The following is a 17,490-nucleotide window of genomic DNA, read 5'->3' as shown; positions in this document are numbered from 1 at the left end:
ATAAACTTCAATGGAGAAGCTTCAGAAAAACATGTAGTGCATTTTTTTTTTTTTACTGCATTTCTACTACGATTTTGTCTCGATTTGCATTTTTAAATCTGCCCAGCAACACAGTTGCCTAAAAAATTAATTAAAAAAAAAAAAAAAAAGCGTTAAGAAAAAATGGGTGATGCCTGAACAAAGATGGTGTCATCCTTCTGGAGAGAAAAGTGGAATGGCACATTTTCTGATGCATGAAGAATAAAGCAGAGCCCGGTGATCGGGAATGGATTGTGTTTATTTACTCATTACGATGAGCAGCATGTGATCGCATTCCTCGGCGCTGGGTGTGGCGGAGTGTAAAGTTTTTTTTTTATTTTGGTAATCGGAGAGATAACTATAGCACATAACGTAGTTTTCATGTAACCAGTCACACCCCCCTATAATCTGAGGCTGGTTGCAGCACTCCCTGAATTACTCACACTCATAATATACTCATTAGATAATCATGGAACATACTCAGCGCTTTCCTATCAGCTCTCTGTATATGGAATCTGCTGGAGGGGCAATAAACCCAAAAGATAAAATGGATAATGGCAGAGATTGCAAGATCCCATCACCAAAGATCTTTCTAAAGCTGGCCACACACGGTTAGAAATTTGTCCGGTTCCTTGGTAAATTGGCTGCAATTTGCTCAGTGGGTGGCTCTGGGTGCCGCCTGCCGACCGACCTCCCTCGATTGAAAATTAAAAAAATCCAGTGGTAAACCGTTGATTGGACAGCGCTGGAAATCAATCAGATGGGGTATTTTGACAGTGGCGTGGATCAAGTATAGCAGGGGTCTTCAAACTTTTCAATATGTGGGTCGTTTATTTTACAAATATTCATGGGACAAAAATATCTATTTTATGACCCCCATCAAAGCCCCCCCTTTACATCAGAATCACCCTTTATTTGTCCCTGCTTAATTCCAAGCCCCTCTTATATTGGGGTCCCCATCAGAACCCTCCTTACATCAGATCCCCCCCCCCACATCAGAATCCACCTTAGCAGCCCTCCATTATGTCAGGGTTCCCATCAAAGCCCCACTCATATTAGAGCCCCCTTATATAAGAGTCCATCTTGGGAGTATCCCCTTTACAGCTGGATCCCCCATCAAAGCCCCCATTTACATCAGAATCCACCTTAGTGCCCCCCCCCCCCCAAAAAATAAGTTCCCCTTCAGTGTATATCAGGGTCCCAATCAGAGCCCCCTTGCATTATGGTTTCTATTAGACCCCTTTTTAGATCGGGGTCATCATCAGAGTCCCCCCTTACATCAGGATCCTCATTAGAGTTCTCCTTATATCAGGATGCTCATCATTGTCCCCCTTTACATCATGGTCCCGATGAGAGTTCCCCTTACATCAGGGTCACCATCAGCACCCTCCCTTACATCAGAGACCACATCAGAGTCCATATTAAGGTTCCTATCAGAGCCCCTCTGACATCAGATTCCCTTTCAGCACCCTCCTTACATCAGAATCCATCTTAGGAGTTCCCCCTTACTTCAGGGTCCCCATCATTGCCTCCCCTTACTTCAGGGTCCCCATCATTGTCTCCCTTTACATCAGGGTCCCCATCATTGTCTCCCTTTACATCAGGGTCCCCATCATTGTCTCCCTTTACATCAGGGTCCCCATCATTGTCTCCCTTTACATCATGGTCTCCATCAGAGTCCCTCTTACATCAGGGTTCCCTTAAGAGTCAACAGGGTCCCCATCAACACCCTCCCTTATATCAGAGTCCATCTTAGGAGTTCACTCTTACATCAGGGTCCATGTTTACACCAGGATCCCCATCAGAGCCTCCCTTACATCAGAATTAACCTTAGGATTCCCCTTACATTGGGGTCTTTTTCAGGGCCCCCCTTCTATCAGGGTCCCAAACAGAGCCCGCCTTTACTTCAGGGCCTCCATCAGAGCCTATCGGAGCTCCCTTTGCATCAAGGTCCCCATCAGAGCCCCTGACATCAGAGTTCCTGTGAGGAGTCCCCCCTTACATCAGGGCCCCCATCAGAGTCCCCCTTACATCTGGTCCCCAGATCTAGCCATCATTTTGCAGAGCTGGTATTTATGACCCGCATACAGCTGGTACCATAGAGCCAGTAAAGCGGAATCTTGCATTGATGAGACCCTAATAAGCCTGAAACAGGTGAATCGAGATGACAATACTCTGTAGAGTGACCAGCGGGGTCTGGATGCACTGATGGCAAAAGGGGAGAAGAATATGTCCATGACTCCGCCCACTTTCCTAAAGAGATACAATGTTGCATCTCATTATTGGGGTTTAACTTTTTTAGCTTTTTAAAGGGGCAGTGACAAAAACACTTGCTTTGAAGTGGAGTCTCCCTTTAAGTTCCTTTTTATAAAGCATGCCGGGGGCTTGTAGCTGCCACCTTTGTGTACAGGCATGCCACATTCAGAACACTGACGTCACAGGCCAATGTCACACGCCACAACTTCCCCCCCACCCCCCCAATTAATTCTTTCCTCTCTATGGGGGTTGCCATGGGCTCTGTGTTTCTCTGACTCGGGTATGTTGTGTATTGCAGGCAAACCTCCAGCATTCCGCTCATCCCTCTGGGCCTCAAAGAGACAAAAGACGTTGATTTCACCATGCCGTTCAAGGTAAGAGAAAATATTTAGAATTATTGTTGGGGAGGTGATTTGCTTTGGGCTGTAAATTATACAAGACACCCATCTACCAGGTACAGAGGACATACGTGTACAAGATGTGCTATCGGCAAATCTGTTATCAAGGGCGTGACTACCGCCCAGGACATCGCCGACAACCCAAAACTTTTCTTTTAATGGACAAAAAGTTTTGGTTGGCTAAATGTGCCTTAAGCTTGAAGTGTAAATTAGGTTTGGATAGAGAAGGGAAGCGTTAAGACCCCGGATGCTGCATTTTATTTTTTTTTATTTTTTTTGCTGCCTGTGTCCCCACTGCGAAAAATCTCCTCTTAGACAGGACAGATGTCCCCATTGGGATATATATGCTTACCTCCTGTTCTGGTGACAACATCAGCTGGAACAACAGAGAGAGCAAATCCACCCCCCCCCAGGGAGGGACATAGACAGAAATAAAAATCCTAACAGAGATTCTAACCCCTTGGTGCCCAACCTAGGGCTGCACTCTCTGACCATCTCTTGTATTATATCTGCAGTCTCTGACAATCTATTGTATATTATATATGCAGTCTCTGACCATCTCTTGTAGTATATCTGCAGTTTCTAACCATTGCTTGTATGTTTGCAGTCTCTGACCATCTCCTATAGTATGTCTGCAGTCTCTGACCATCTCTTGTAGTATGTCTGCAGTCTCTGACCATCTCCTATAGTATGTCTGTAGTCTCTGACCATCTCCTGTAGTATGTCTGCAGTCTCTGACCATCTCCTATAGTATGTCTGCAGTCTCTGACCATCTCTTGTATCATGTCTGCAGTCTCTGACCATCTCTTGTATCATGTCTGCAGTCTCTGACCATCTCCTGTATCATGTCTGCAGTCTCTGACCATCTCCTGTAGTATGCCTGCAGTCTCTGACCATCTCCTATAGTATGTCTGCAGTCTCTGACCATCTCCTGTAGTATGTCTGCAGTCTCTGATCATCTCCTGTATTATGTCTGCAGTCTCTGATCATCTCCTGTATTATGTCTGCAGTCTCTGATCATCTCCTGTATTATATCTGCAGTCTCTGACAGATTTATATGACATTACATCCACTAAATCGTATGTGTGACCCTTTGGTGACATTAGGGGCTACACAGGAGGCCCACCATATCAGTAAGGTTGACCAGCAGTGCTCTCTAGCGTATCTCCTGTATAATATTCCCAGAAAACGTATAATAGCTCCAGAGGGACACTTTACTGTATAAATTCCATCAGCAGAAATAACAATAAAAAAGATTGCATTGCACAAGAACGAGATCTAATTTTAGACAGCGGAGTGAGATCTATATTTAGAAAAGGAAACGACTCGCCTTCTCGCTAATTGAGGCGGTCGGAGTCATTAGGAGAAGTCAGGGTGATGCCATATCTGGATGTGAGTCACGCCGCTACTCCCTGGAGATCCGAAGTGTCAGAAGAAATTCCCCGTGCGGAGTTCTTCCTCGAACACCCCACCCGGCCCATTCGTTATCGGCCAGGAATTCTACACTGAGAGATACGTTTATGGAAATGAGTCCGGGAAACGAGTGCAGACAAGTCATCGCTACAATCTCACAGAAGCTTTAACATCCTAATCATTTAAAAAGTTATTTTCAGTCTCTTTAAATCTGCTGCTTTCGCTAAAATAAACCCCGGTGATCCTGCCATGAAGGCCCTTGTTCAGGCATCTCCTGTTATAGGGTGACAACGCTCCGTATCTGTCTCCTAATTGTGGACCTGTGTTGTCACTTGTCACATGAGCTTCTAATGGAGATGGGGACTACAAGTGGCTGTGCTGACATGGACCACGGTTCTCACTTTATGTATCAGGAAGTTGATCTGGCTCTAAACCCAATCACTAAAATCTCATAGAAGCTTGAACATGTTAATGCCATTTCAAAACATATTTGTTCAATTTTTTAAATCTTCAGTGTTCTGTAAAATAACCCCTGCTGATCCTGCCATGAAGATCCACATTCAGGTGCTTCCTCTCAGTCTCCGCCTTTATTCATCAACAAAGTTGTTGAGGTCAGGACTCTGTGCAGGCCAAGTTCCTCCACCCCAAACTTGCTCATCCATGTCTTTATGGACCTTGCTTTGGTCCAAATCATTTGGCGGAGAGGGGATTATGGTGTGGGGTTGTTTTTCAGGGGTTGAGATTGGCCCAGGAGCGGACTGACAACTCATGGGTCCCCCAGGCAATCAGAGATTATGGGACCACACAGTATACACACAGTATACAATCACACAGTACACACAGACATGTTTCTATTGGCTGAGAAGGTACTGGAGAGGTGGGGCAGCTATAATCTCAGGATTTTTAGACCAAAAGGATGTCGGTAAGGGACATTTCAGAGACATATGTAAAAAAAACACAGATTTTTACATACTGTCCCTGGTTTTACTGAGGCTGGCAACCCTGATGGGGCCCCCTAGTGGCCCGGGGGCCCTCGGGCAGTGCCCGAGTGGCCGAATGGTCAGTCCGCCCCTGGATTGGCCCCTTAGTTTCAGTGAAGGGAACTCTTAAGGCGTCAGCATACCAAGATGTTGGACAATTTCCTGCTCCCAACTTTGTGGGAACAGTTTGGGGATGGCCCCTTCCTGTTCCAACATGACTGCGCACCAGTGTACAAAACAAGGTCCATAAAGACATGGATGAGCAAGTTTGGGGTGGAGGAACTTGACTGGCCTGCACAGAGTCCTGATCTCAATCCGATAGAACACCTTTAGGATGAATTTGAGCGGAGACTGTGAGCCAGGCCTTCTCGTCCAACATTAGTGTTGGATGAGAAGGCGTTAATTAATGTGCATGTGTTGACGCACCCCCAAAAAAAGTAAATGGGCCCGTAAAGTATGTTGGATCTTCATCAGAACTTATGAAAATAGCGATCCCCTCCATGGCCAACCTAAGCTGCGCAGATATCGGTCAGGCCCTGAGAAAATCACAGCGTACGTTTTTACTTCTTTTTTTTTTTCTCTCTCACCTGGCTGGCTCTGGATTTATCACACTGGAATTCCCGAGTTTATTTTAAGATAAGAGGATTAAAGACAATGAAACAAAAGGTGACAAACTTGACAAACACCACCGGATAATAAAAATACCGGAGCGGTTCATTATTGGTAGAACATTCTGGCCTGTTCCTGCTGTCGGCTGATGGAACACGTAATAGACTCTGAGGACATGTTTGTTAAGGATTAACCCAGCGGTGAGGGAAATGGCGGATAAACGGGATCAATTCAACAAATTACAGCGAGATCCCTCTGCAATCAAACGCATGGGATGGGGATTTATTTAGGAAGTAGGAGTGAAAGGGGTGGATTTACTAAAGGCAAATAGACTGTGCACTTTGCAAAGCGCAGTTGTGCCAGAGCTTAGTAAATGAGGGGAAGCTCTGCTGACATCCATCGTCCAATCATGTGGAATCAAAAATGCTTTTTTTTTTTTTTTTTTTTAATTTTCCTTGTACGTGATTGGGTATACTTTGCAAAGCGAATCTTTACCTAATTTACTAAGCTCTGGAGCAACTGCTCTTGCAGAGTGCACAGTAGAGCCGCACGATTAATCGTTAATGATCTTTATCGCAATTTTTTTTTTTCCCCTTTGCAATCTTGACAAAGCATTTCCCCCGATTCTTTCTATGCAGAGAATTCTCTGCTGAAGCCGACAGCTGTCATAAACAAAGAAACAAACAAAACAAAAAACAGGCAGTCTGCCAAGTAACACAACATTGCTCAGCTGTGGAACGAACTATAAACATTGTAACATTTTGTCCTTTAGATCAAATGAATGAACTTAGGTGTGTTAATGAGGGACACTAATGCCCCAAAAAATGCCGCATTCAAATCGATCGTACGATAATCTGATCGTTAGTGCGGAGCTTTCGAGAGCCGATCAGGACAATTCATCCGATATTATTCTATCAGACATGCACGGAAATCTTTTTCGTACGATGCCAGATCGCACGATTTTTGTTTAAGCAGTACAGCTGTCGTTTGACAATGCAATACAAATGCATTACAACATATGACATCACTTCCGAATTTTTATTCTTTCGTATGAGAATTTTTGTGACTTTAGTAAACTCATTCGATTCGATGTCAGATTAGCATGCAAAAAAACGGACGATCATTCGTTAGATAATCGGATTGTGTATAAGGGGCTTGAAGGTGTTTTTAAAAAAAATAAATAAATAACAAACCTATCATACTTACATCCACTGTGCAGCTTGTTTTGCACAGGGTGGTCTGATCCCGCTCTTCTGGGGTCCCCCAACGGCTCTCGCGGCTCCTCCCCACATCAGATAACCCCCTGGGAGAAGCGCTCTCCTGGGGTGGTTACCTTGCCGGCGCGCTCCCGAGTCCAGCATTTGGCGTCCAATTAATTATAATAAAATTATAATAATAAAAATGGATATGAAGTTGCCTTCCTCTTGTCTTTGTACAGGACTTCATCCTGGAGCATTACAGTGAAGATGGTGCAGATTATGAAAGTGAACTGGCCGACCTGATGGACCTCAGACAGGTAAGGATTACATGTGATTGTCCAAAGCTAATAGCTGATGTTCAGACTCCATATTTGATCCCATATTAAAACTGTACCTTTCACTATAGAGAGAGTCCTTTCATGAGTTGGCAAGATGACTCTCAGCCAGGCCGTGGCACCGACTGATTGATTGGAGGACTCTGAGATGATGGGGGGGGCCTCTGACTCAATGGGAGCTCTCATGTATAGGGAGGACTCTGATGTAAAGGGGTGCTCTGATGTGATGGGGGGGACCTCTGATGTGATGGGGGGGACCTCTGATAGGAGTGACTCTGATGTGATGGAGGCTCTCATTTATAATGGTGACTTTGATGTAATGGGGCTCTCATATATAAGAGTGACTGATGTGATGGGGGCTCTCATGTATAGGGGGGAATCCGATGTAAAGGGATGCTTTCAATGCGATGGGTGACCTTTGAAGTGATGGGGATCCTCTGATATATAGGAGTGACTCTGATGTGATGGAGGCTCTCATTTATAGGGGTGACTTTGATGTGATGGGGCTCTCACATATAAGGGGGGACTCCGATGTAAAGGGGTGCTCTGGTGTGATGGGGGGGACCTCTGGTGTGGTGATGGGGCTCTCATGTATAAGCGGGACTCCGATGTAAAGGGGTGCTCTGATGTGATGGGAGGACCTCTGATGTGATGGGAGGACCTCTGATAGGAGGAAATCTAAATTTGATGGAGGCTCTCATTTATAGGGGGTACTTTGATGTGATGGGGCTCTCACATATAAGGGGGGACTCCGATGTAAAGGGGTGCTCTGGTGTGATGGGGGGACCTCTGATGTGATGAAGGACCTCTGATGTATACAAGTGACTCTGATGTGATGGGGGCTCTCATGTAAAGGGGGGGGGGCTCTGATTTTAAGGGAGGATTCTGATGTGATCAGAGACCTCTGATGTCATGGGGGGCCTCTGATGTCATGGGGCAACTCTGATGTAAAGGGGAGTTCTGATGTGATTGGGGACCTCTGATGTGAATTTCAGTTAATTAAGGTGGTTGTGTGTATCGTCTCCAGGCTCAGGTTTCCCATTGGTTGGTTGGGGTGCCTCAAGTTTTTTTTATACTTTTAAAGGGTCACTGAAAAAAGGTTGAGAGATGTTGGGTTAGGCGAACGAGATTTCAGGATAATTGTACTATGTACTATTATTTGTCGAAATGTCTATGCGACCCTGTCAATGAAACGCAAAAATAAAAGAGAGCCATTTAACCTTTTGCCTATCCCTCTGCCTGTGACACATTTCTCCTCTGTGTTTACCAGATCCCTCTGACATTGGCAGTGTTGGATGCCTGTTCCCCCCTCTCCACTCTGTGGTTCCTTCCACCAGCCTGCAGATCCTGTAGTCAGTCAGGGAAGGGTTGGTGGGAGGAACCACAGCACATCGAGGGGGATCAAGAATCTGACACTTCTGGAAGTGTCAGGTGCAGGAGCATCTTCAGCGAGTGGTATTTGGTAAATACAACAGTGCGGACAGTTGAACAAAGAAGCCTGCTTTTGTGCTAGCACAGTGCTGCTTTCGTTTTAGTAGTATTTATTTTCCCCCGCAATTAATTATAATTAATTAATAACAAAAAATCTGATAACTGAGGAATTTTGACCCGTTCAGCTGTCAGTTGCTCACACTTTCACTGGCAGATTGTGTACAGTAAATAGTGGCTATACTGGTTGTACAAGTTGACGTGGCACAGTGCCCTTGTTAGTTAACTGTAAGCAGCATTCTTTGCAGTGAACACCAGTGTAAGGAGCATTCTCTCCATTGGCCACCAACGTAGGGAGCATTCTTCACACTGACCACCAATGTAAGGAGCATTCTTCCCAATGTCCACCATTGTAAGGAGCATTCTTCCCATTGGCTCCCAATGTAAGGAGCATTCTTCCCATTGGCTCCCAATGTAAGGAACATTCTTCCATTGGCTCCCAATGTAAGGAACATTCTTCCCATTGGCTCCCAATGTAAGAAACATTCTTCCCATTGGCTCCCAATGTAAGGAACATTCTTCTCATTGGCTCCCAATGTAAGGAGAATTCTTCCCACTGACCACCAATATAAGGGACATTCTTCCCAATGACCGCCATTGTAAGGAGCATTCTTCCCATTGGCTCCCAGTTTAAGGAGCATTCTTCTTATTGGCTCCCATTGTAAGGAGCATTCTTCCCACTGACCACCAATGTAAGGAGCATTCTTCCCACTGACCACCAATGTAAGGAGCATTCTTCCTATTGACCACCAATGTAAGGAGCATTCTTCTCACTGACCACCAATGTAAGGAACATTCTTTCCACTGACCACCAATGTAAGGGGCATTCTTCCCACTGATCACCAATATAAGGAGCATTCTTCCCACTGACCACCAATGTAAGGAGCATTCTTCCCACTGACCACCAATGTAAGGAGCATTCTTCCCACTGACCACCAATGTAAGGGGCATTCTTCCCACTGACCACCAATGTAAAGCGCATTCTTCCCATTGCCCATTGGCCACCAATGTGCCCTTCCCCGATAGACAATCAATTTAATGGAGCTCTTCTGCCAATGTAATGGGACTTGTTTCCCAATGGCCACTAATGTAACGGTTCCCTTCTCCCACGGACTGTCAATCTAAGCCCACGTACACACGGTCGGAGATTTTGCCAACCAAATCCGTCGGATTTTGCCCGTCGGATTTAGTCCGACGGATTGTGTCTGAAACTGTTGCATACACACGGTCGGGCCAAGTTGGCGAAAAATCCGATCTTTCAGAACGTGATGACGTAATTTCGTTACGATGGGACTACATTCAGGCTAGTAGCCAATAGCTTTGATGTAGGAATTTGATCTGAGCATGCGTGGCACTTGGTCCGATGAAAATTCTCTACACATGATCGGATTAGGTCCGTCCGGCCCAGTTGGTCGGAAAATATTTCCAACATGTTGGAAAATTGGGTCGGACGGATATTCCGATGGAATCAGTCCGATGCATACCACACACAGTCGGATTATCTGACGACACGGTCCGATAAGACTCATTCCGACAGATTCTCCGACTGTGTGTACAAGGGCTAAGGGGACCTTTCTCCACTAACCAAAAATTTAAAGGAACATAATCACTGACCACCAATGTAAGGGGACACTTTGCTGACCACTTATGTTTGGGAACACCATGTTTTTTACTATTTGCAGTTCTTTTCTTGTCTTTAATATTGTTCATTAAATTAGATGTACTATTACAGCTTACTGATAATGCCAGTGTGTACCATAAGCTGTAGATATAGTCATTTATTAGTTGGGTTCCCCTGAGAATTATTTTAAGGGTTCCTCCATGCTAAAAATTGTGAGAAAGGCTGAAGTATAATATGGATGCAATCACCCGATTGGTGGCTGGTCCTCGCCTCCACGTCTTTCTTCTCGGTTTCTGGTGTTTCTCAGAGGTGGGAGTCATGAAGAAGCTATCTGGCAGTTTTAATAAATTGTGATCTGAAAGTGAAAGAATTTTTTTTGGGGGGGATTTTACGAGAGGCGTTTACCAGCCCCACCCCCTCCTGTGATAAAATACTGTGGCCGGTGGCTTAATTGTAGAGGAATCCGATCTGTTCCTTTGATGTAATCTCGTAGAATTCCTGCCAATTTCTCTTATGGACAAGAGGGGGATTTAGAAAAAGGCAGATTCTGATCCTCAGCTCTTAGTGCCTACATGGGAGCATACCTGTGATAGAGCTCAGGTATTCTGCCATGGATGATCACCAGGAAAAAAAAAATATATTTGTTACAATTTTCTATTTTCAGCCCAATTTGATTAATTTAAATTTTGTCTGCATACTGGGTTGCCCCACATATTCCACCTTTTTGTAAAAAATAAAATAATAATAATAATAATAATAATAAATACATGCATATTACAAAAAGAAAAATGTGCATTTAAATTTTTTTTTGCATTAGAGCCTGAAAAGCATTGAAACTGCAATCAGTGCTTCACGGGTGCAATGCACAGCCTCCTGCAGGCTATTTCTCCATCTACAGATCTTTGGTTATGGCGCTGTAAGAAAAAAAAAAAAATCAACGACTACGAGTGTGATGATGTCATCGCTAGGGTTGCCACTTTTTCTTCAAGTCAAACCCAAACACTTTAGCAGCGCACAGCAATTTATTTTTATACATATATTTTGCTAATAAATAACATTTCTAATCCTATGACGTTAATAACAAAAGGTCCCTTTTACATCAGAGTCCACAGAGTTTCCCCTTTTACATCTGAACTCGCAGAGTTCCCTTTCACTGTAAGCGGGGACTCTGCAGACTCTGGTGTAAGGGAGAACTCTGGGGACTCTAACATAAGGGATGCTCTGGGAATCCTAATTTAAGGGGGAACACTGAGAACTCTGATCTATGGAGAGGACTCTGATGTAAGGGGGAACACTGTGGCCTCTTGTGTAAAGGGGAACTCTAATGTAAGGGGTGCTCTGATAACCCAGATTTCCCTTAGTGTATTCACTCAGAGGCAGGAGAGAGAAGGGGGAGACTTCAGTCATAGACAGGGATGGATGGTGAGCTCACGCACCCCTTGGCAGTCAGCACCTCTCATTCAGATGTATCTGAGGCTGCTGGACTTCAAATTTCCAACCCCCACTTTCTTTTTCTGAGGCACAACCCTGGGGATTGGAGTGTGGGCAGACACAGAGGGGTAAGGGTGGGGGGGAAGGGGTGCAGATCGAGCCCTCTCTCCTCTCCTGTCTGTGTGTGTTGGGGGGGATTGTTAGTGGCAGTGTGAGAGAGAGTATAACAAACACTCTCAGCTTAGACAACTGCAGCCAGAAACCATGCTGGGAAGCCATAGTCCAGTCTGAATAAATTGTCTGAGTTTCCGGCAGTCTGAAACCCGGGCGCATGATTCCAAACCCGAACTGTCCGGGTGAATTCCGGACAGGTGGCAATCCCAATCATCGCCCTTGTGCTCCATTGAGATCTACAATTTCCTCTGCCGTGTTGGAAGATGGGACTTGCAGTCTTCCATGCACAGATCCATGTGAATGGATGTGCACCTGTGTGAGTGGAGCCAAGCATGGAGAACAATGATTGCAGCAGGGGAAGGGTGTGGTTTGAAAGTGGGTGGGGGGGGGGGCAGCGGTATGTGACCAGGTTTTGTGTTAGAGCCTAAGAGCTGAAATCAGGCCTGCATAGGGGTGGGGCTAAGCCATTGTTAAAGCGTAACTGTACCTTTGGTGCAGTAAGGGTTGGTTAACATGTGAGGTTAGGGGACCATAAAAAAACCCAGTGGTTGAGCGGCATTTTTACTGCCCCTCAGCCACTTTCCCCTTTAGCTGCAGAGGCAGGGCCCGGGGGTGTACACATGCAGCAGGAATCATACCCCCCGCTGTTTTCCGGTGTAGCGCCGACCAAATGCAACCCATTCAAGTGAATGGGGCCACTCTGCACGTGCCCTGCAATTAGTTGCGTGCAATGCACGTGATTGTAGCATGTTGACGCAGGATTCAAGGGGTTAAAGCAGCAATACAAAGCCTCCTCGCTGCCTGTCAAGTGTTCTCCGAGGAGCGATCCAAACACGGATCACTCTTCAGAGATCAACACTCACGTGAACGAGCCCTTACACTTATTTTGTACCCCCTTTCCCCACTAGATTTCACTTGCCTGTCCCCAATTTAGCATGCTCTTGGCTGTGCGGCTGATCTGGAGCTGCCCGGATTTTTTCCCCTTGACCTGCGGTTGCACTCTTCAATCTCTCTTCAATCTCTATTCAATCCTATGGAGAGTTTATTTGGATTGGGGTCAGGTGGGTATAAAACTGGGGCTGGGGGTTACGAAAGTAGGTAAAACCTCAGTTACACTTTAACCCACCTGGGCTGCAGCCATCCAGCACAGAAGGAGGTGAATGAGTCACGTTGTATTGCGTTATATATTTTTTGGCATAGAAACTGCATTTTTATTTAGCTGTTGGGTTAGGAGTTGCACCTTTCATATTGCATTGTCAGCATATTTGAGATTGTGGAAGATTTAATGCTTGTTGTCTCCTTGTTTGCAGGCATGTCGGACGCCCAGCAGAGATGAATCTGGAATAGATATGCTAATAAGTTATTTCCAACAGCTCGGGTTCCTTGAGAACCGGTTCTTCCCTGCCAGCAGGCACATGGGGATCCTCTTCACGTGGTACGTTCACATGTGCAAATTTAAGTGTAGCAAAAATTTCGATTAATTTTGTGTGTAGATGGAGTTGGGGAGGCTTAGAGGTCCGTTGGGTCTTTATTGCTTTAGGTACATGCATAAGATGCAATAGAGGCATAACAGGCTAGTCCACAGAAGAAGCGGGCACAACAGTGTAAAGTCAGCAGATACAGTCATCCTTTATTAAACATGGTGAGATACACCTAAATAAGAAATCAACGTGTTTCGGCCATTAGGCCTTAATTATAGCTCCATGATTAAGGCCTAACAGCCGAAACACGTTGAATTTTTATTCGGCTGTATCTCACCATGTTTAATAAAGGATGACCCTATCTGCTGACATAACTGTTGTGTTGGTTTCTTCTGTGGACTGTGCAGAATTGAAGATTTTCAGAGACCTTCCGGCCTGAGCACCCGGCTTTTGGAACTGCTTATTGAAGCGGAGGTTGCAGGGGTGTTCCACAGGTTTCCATATATATATATATATACAGGCAATAGATCTCCTATTATTAATATCCATTGTTCCTAAAGATTGCCTCAATGATCAAGATGGTTCACTTTGGTTAGGTTACTTACATGTACCAGAGTATCCCCAAAAGTAGAGGGGGTCCTACGAGAAGTTCAAGTATGTAAGAAGCAGTAAGAGCACCATACCAATGGTCAAAGAGGCCAAAAGGTTTTTTTTTTATTAGATATTTATTGGGATAGGAGATCCAACTCATGTTGGGAATTCAGTTATCCTTCATTAGGACTTCTGTAACCTTGAAAATCGCTGCACTCCACTGGATTGTGATTATAGTTGTATGTATATCAGATTCTACCACCAGCATGGACTACACAACATGGATTCCACACCGCACAACCTGTTGGTGGTAGGATCTGATTATCCACATACGACTATAATCACAATTCAATGTAGTCCTCTACTTTCCAGGGGGGTACTCCAGTATGAGTCCAGCCATTTTTTTGAAGTTGCATAATACATAAGCCCTAATGAAGGAGATCTGAACCCCTGAAGCATGTTGGATCTCTTATCCCACTGAATACCTAATCTCCCCAATAGGACACAGACCGTCCTGGGCACAGCGTCCTTACACAAGGGGGGAGGGGGAGCCACTCGGCGACCACTCCCCTGCATGGATGTTCCAGATTGGCAATGTGCAACTAGCGAACTGTGGCATCCCTTCTTCTGGGCCATGGCCTTCTGTCTGCCCTAACAGCTACTGCTTACACACTGCTCTCCAACATGCCCAATATCTGCTCCCCTCTCCCCAACTACCCACAGCTGACACACCATACATGAGAAACTGCCTACCCACCCCAAGTTGTACACATGCACAATACATCCTCCATTACAGCTATGGGGGGGGGGGGGGGGGGAGCCGGAGAAGGGGTGGGCCAGAGAAGGCAGGATGATACGCCCATCTATAAATGTATTAGCAGCAGGAGAAGGTGGCAAAGTTCCGTATTCCGTATTCTAGCCTTGGGTGCTGGAACGACCCTGTCTCGGCACTCTGTATATTGGCTTTTTGATTCCTTTTTCTGTGGTATATTATGGCCTAGGAACAGCTTTTAAAGCTGAAGTTCAAGGATATTTCGAAGGTACCTATGCGGTGCAAGGGTTCCATGCTTGTTGTTTTGTGTAAGGTATCATTTAAAACCCTTTTTACTGCTTTTAGCTCTGCTTTAATTGATGCCTATGACTCAGGCATGGTCAGCGCTTGTTCAGCCCTACACAATTAACCACCGAGTCATGTATGACCAGCTGCCTGACCACAAATGAATATGGCTTGTATTTCTTCCCCACATCAATGGGGCGAGGTCATACATTTTAAAAGAAGGCATAAAATGAAAGAATATTTTGATTTAAAGATTATAAGATGGGTGCTGGTTAAAAATGATACTTGTAGAGCTTTCGTTATAAATGAGAGAAGATATTGATATGTTAGAGAAGGACAACTGAACGGAAGTATATCCAAAGCCATTTTTTTTTAGATTTGGATAAATTAGAGAGCAGTTGAAGCCCCTGCTAGGTCATCTATGTCCCATTTGGGAGATTTCCTTACTTCCTGTCCTGTAGACACAGCAGGTAATGAGAGGAAGACCCTCTTAGCCAAGTGCCCTCAGTGGAACAATTCCGTCCTTATTAAATGAACCTTCTAAAGATAAATTGGTTACATCTTGCCTTGTTCTTCTGTTTTAGGTACGACTCATTCACTGGTGTTCCCGTCAGCCAGCCCAACATTTATCTTGAGAAAGCCAGCATTCTCTTCAACATCGGCGCCCTCTACACCCAGATCGGTACGCGCTGCAACAGGCAGACGAAGAGCGGCCTTGAGGAAGCGGTCACTATGTTCCAGAAAGCTGCAGGTAACCAGATGGACATCAAGAGGTCAAATTTACTATGACTTTAATAGTATTCAGAAAGGTGTGAAGGAGGAATAATTATGGAAACCTACTGCCAGTGTGGTTGTATCTGACGCACACTGTGTAAGAAAAAAAAAAAAAAATAATAATAATTATGGACAACCACTCTTTTTGAGCTTGTTGGACATCCCATTCCAAAACCATGGCCATTAATATGGAGTTGTCCCTTTTTTGGCTATAGCATCCTCCCACTTTTCTGGGAGGCTTTGAGGTGTCTGTGGGAATTTGTGCCCATTTGTGAGGTCAAGTACTGATGAAGACCTGGCTCACAAGTGATGTTCCAATTCATCTCAAAGGTGTTCAGGACTCTCTAGTTCCTCCGCGCCAAACTGGTCAAACCATTTCTTTATGGAGTTGGCCTTGTACACAGAGGCACGGTCATGCTGGAACAGAAAAATGGTCTTCACCAAACTGTTACCACAAGGTTGGAAAAACGAAATGGTCTACAGCAGGGGTCTCAAACTTGCGGCCCTCCAGCTGTTCCAAAACTACAAGTCCCATCATGCTTTTGCCTGTGGGAGTCATGCTTGTAACTGTCAGCCTTGCAATGCCTCATGGGACTTGTAGTTTTGCAACAGCTGGAGGGCCGCCAGTTTGAGATCCCTGGTCTACAGTGTCTTTGTATGATGTAGTATTAACCCTTCACTGGAGACACCTGAATTCCATAATTTGGAAGGGCTTTCACCAGCTTTTGGCCATATAGTAGATATAGTAGATGATCAGGTGTTCACAAACTGATGACTTCTACACCAATCACAATGTGATGTTTGGGTTGTTGTAGGGCTTCCCTTGAGGACAGTAATAAGCCATTCTAAGGTCTTGTTCACACATGCAGCTTTTATGGCCGCTCCTCAGAAAAGAGGTCCTCGAGGGTGAGGACATATCGGAGGTGATATGTTGTCTCCTCGTCGCCTTTTTTAACCCCCAAAATGCAGACCTACCATGACACATGGGTTGCACTTGACAGTGGTAATGCATGCCGAATGTGACATGCAATTTAATCCTCGCAAAGCATTTAGATGGGCAGTTGGGAGGGGGTGAAACCATGGCTCAACCACTTGCTTTTACTGATTCTAGGCCGCCCGTGTGAATGAGCTCCAACCATCAAAGGAAATCACCTTTGGTGATTTCTTTGGTGATTTCCTATGCCATATCTATCTATCTATCTATCTATCTATCTATCTATCTATCTATCTATCTATCTATCTATCTATCTATCTATCTATCTATCTATCTACCTGGATCTCCTGGATTGATGTTGGTAATTTTTTTACATCTCTGCGTTTGTGTTTTTCCTACCGAGTGAGGATTTCGGTTAATGAGTAATGTGCCTTACACCCTGAAAAAAAAAACAGTGTAGCCGGCACAGGCTAAGCCCCCGCATTGGTAATACCGGTGTGAACTCTCCCTTATTGGGTCAGTTTGAAAGCCTCTGCATTTGCCAGTTCTTAAAAGAACAAACAATTCGTTTCAGAGATTTCTGAGAAGTCAGACAATGAAGGTTATCAGCTGCGGAGTGTTGTATTTATTGTGGAAGCTGGTTAATGAATCATGGAGGGACCTTTGTACCTGCTGCTGATCTCGTCTTCTACCACCTCCCAGCTTCCAGCAGACAAACCTGAACTATTACTGACCTTCGTGTAAAACTATTTGTAAGTCATGTATCTGACATTCTTTGCAGGAGCATCTCC

The 17,490-nt window shown here is 45.0% G+C and overlaps 1 protein-coding gene across 2 annotated transcripts in view; it reads left to right on the top strand.

Annotated features, from left to right (window-relative positions):
- The window catches only part of RHPN2 (rhophilin Rho GTPase binding protein 2), a 93,292-nt gene that overhangs the window by 47,683 nt on the left and 28,119 nt on the right, over positions 1 to 17,490 (top strand). For both annotated transcript variants that reach the window (XR_013262369.1, XM_077452672.1), the window contains exons 4-7: positions 2,573 to 2,648; positions 7,113 to 7,190; positions 13,233 to 13,357; positions 15,576 to 15,742. Coding sequence is in view for 1 of the 2 variants with exons in the window: in XM_077452672.1 (XP_077308798.1) it covers positions 2,573 to 2,648; positions 7,113 to 7,190; positions 13,233 to 13,357; positions 15,576 to 15,742 (446 nt within the window). In the remaining variant the exon portion in view is untranslated. The remainder of the gene's footprint in view (positions 1 to 2,572; positions 2,649 to 7,112; positions 7,191 to 13,232; positions 13,358 to 15,575; positions 15,743 to 17,490) is intronic.

Source organism: Lithobates pipiens, unplaced genomic scaffold (genome assembly GCF_037356315.1).
Source record: "Lithobates pipiens isolate NorthernLeopardFrog02 unplaced genomic scaffold, aLitPip1_a1.2 Scaffold_10, whole genome shotgun sequence".
NCBI classification, from domain to species: Eukaryota; Metazoa; Chordata; class Amphibia; order Anura; family Ranidae; genus Lithobates; species Lithobates pipiens.
This window is presented reverse-complemented; position numbering and strand designations above follow the sequence as displayed.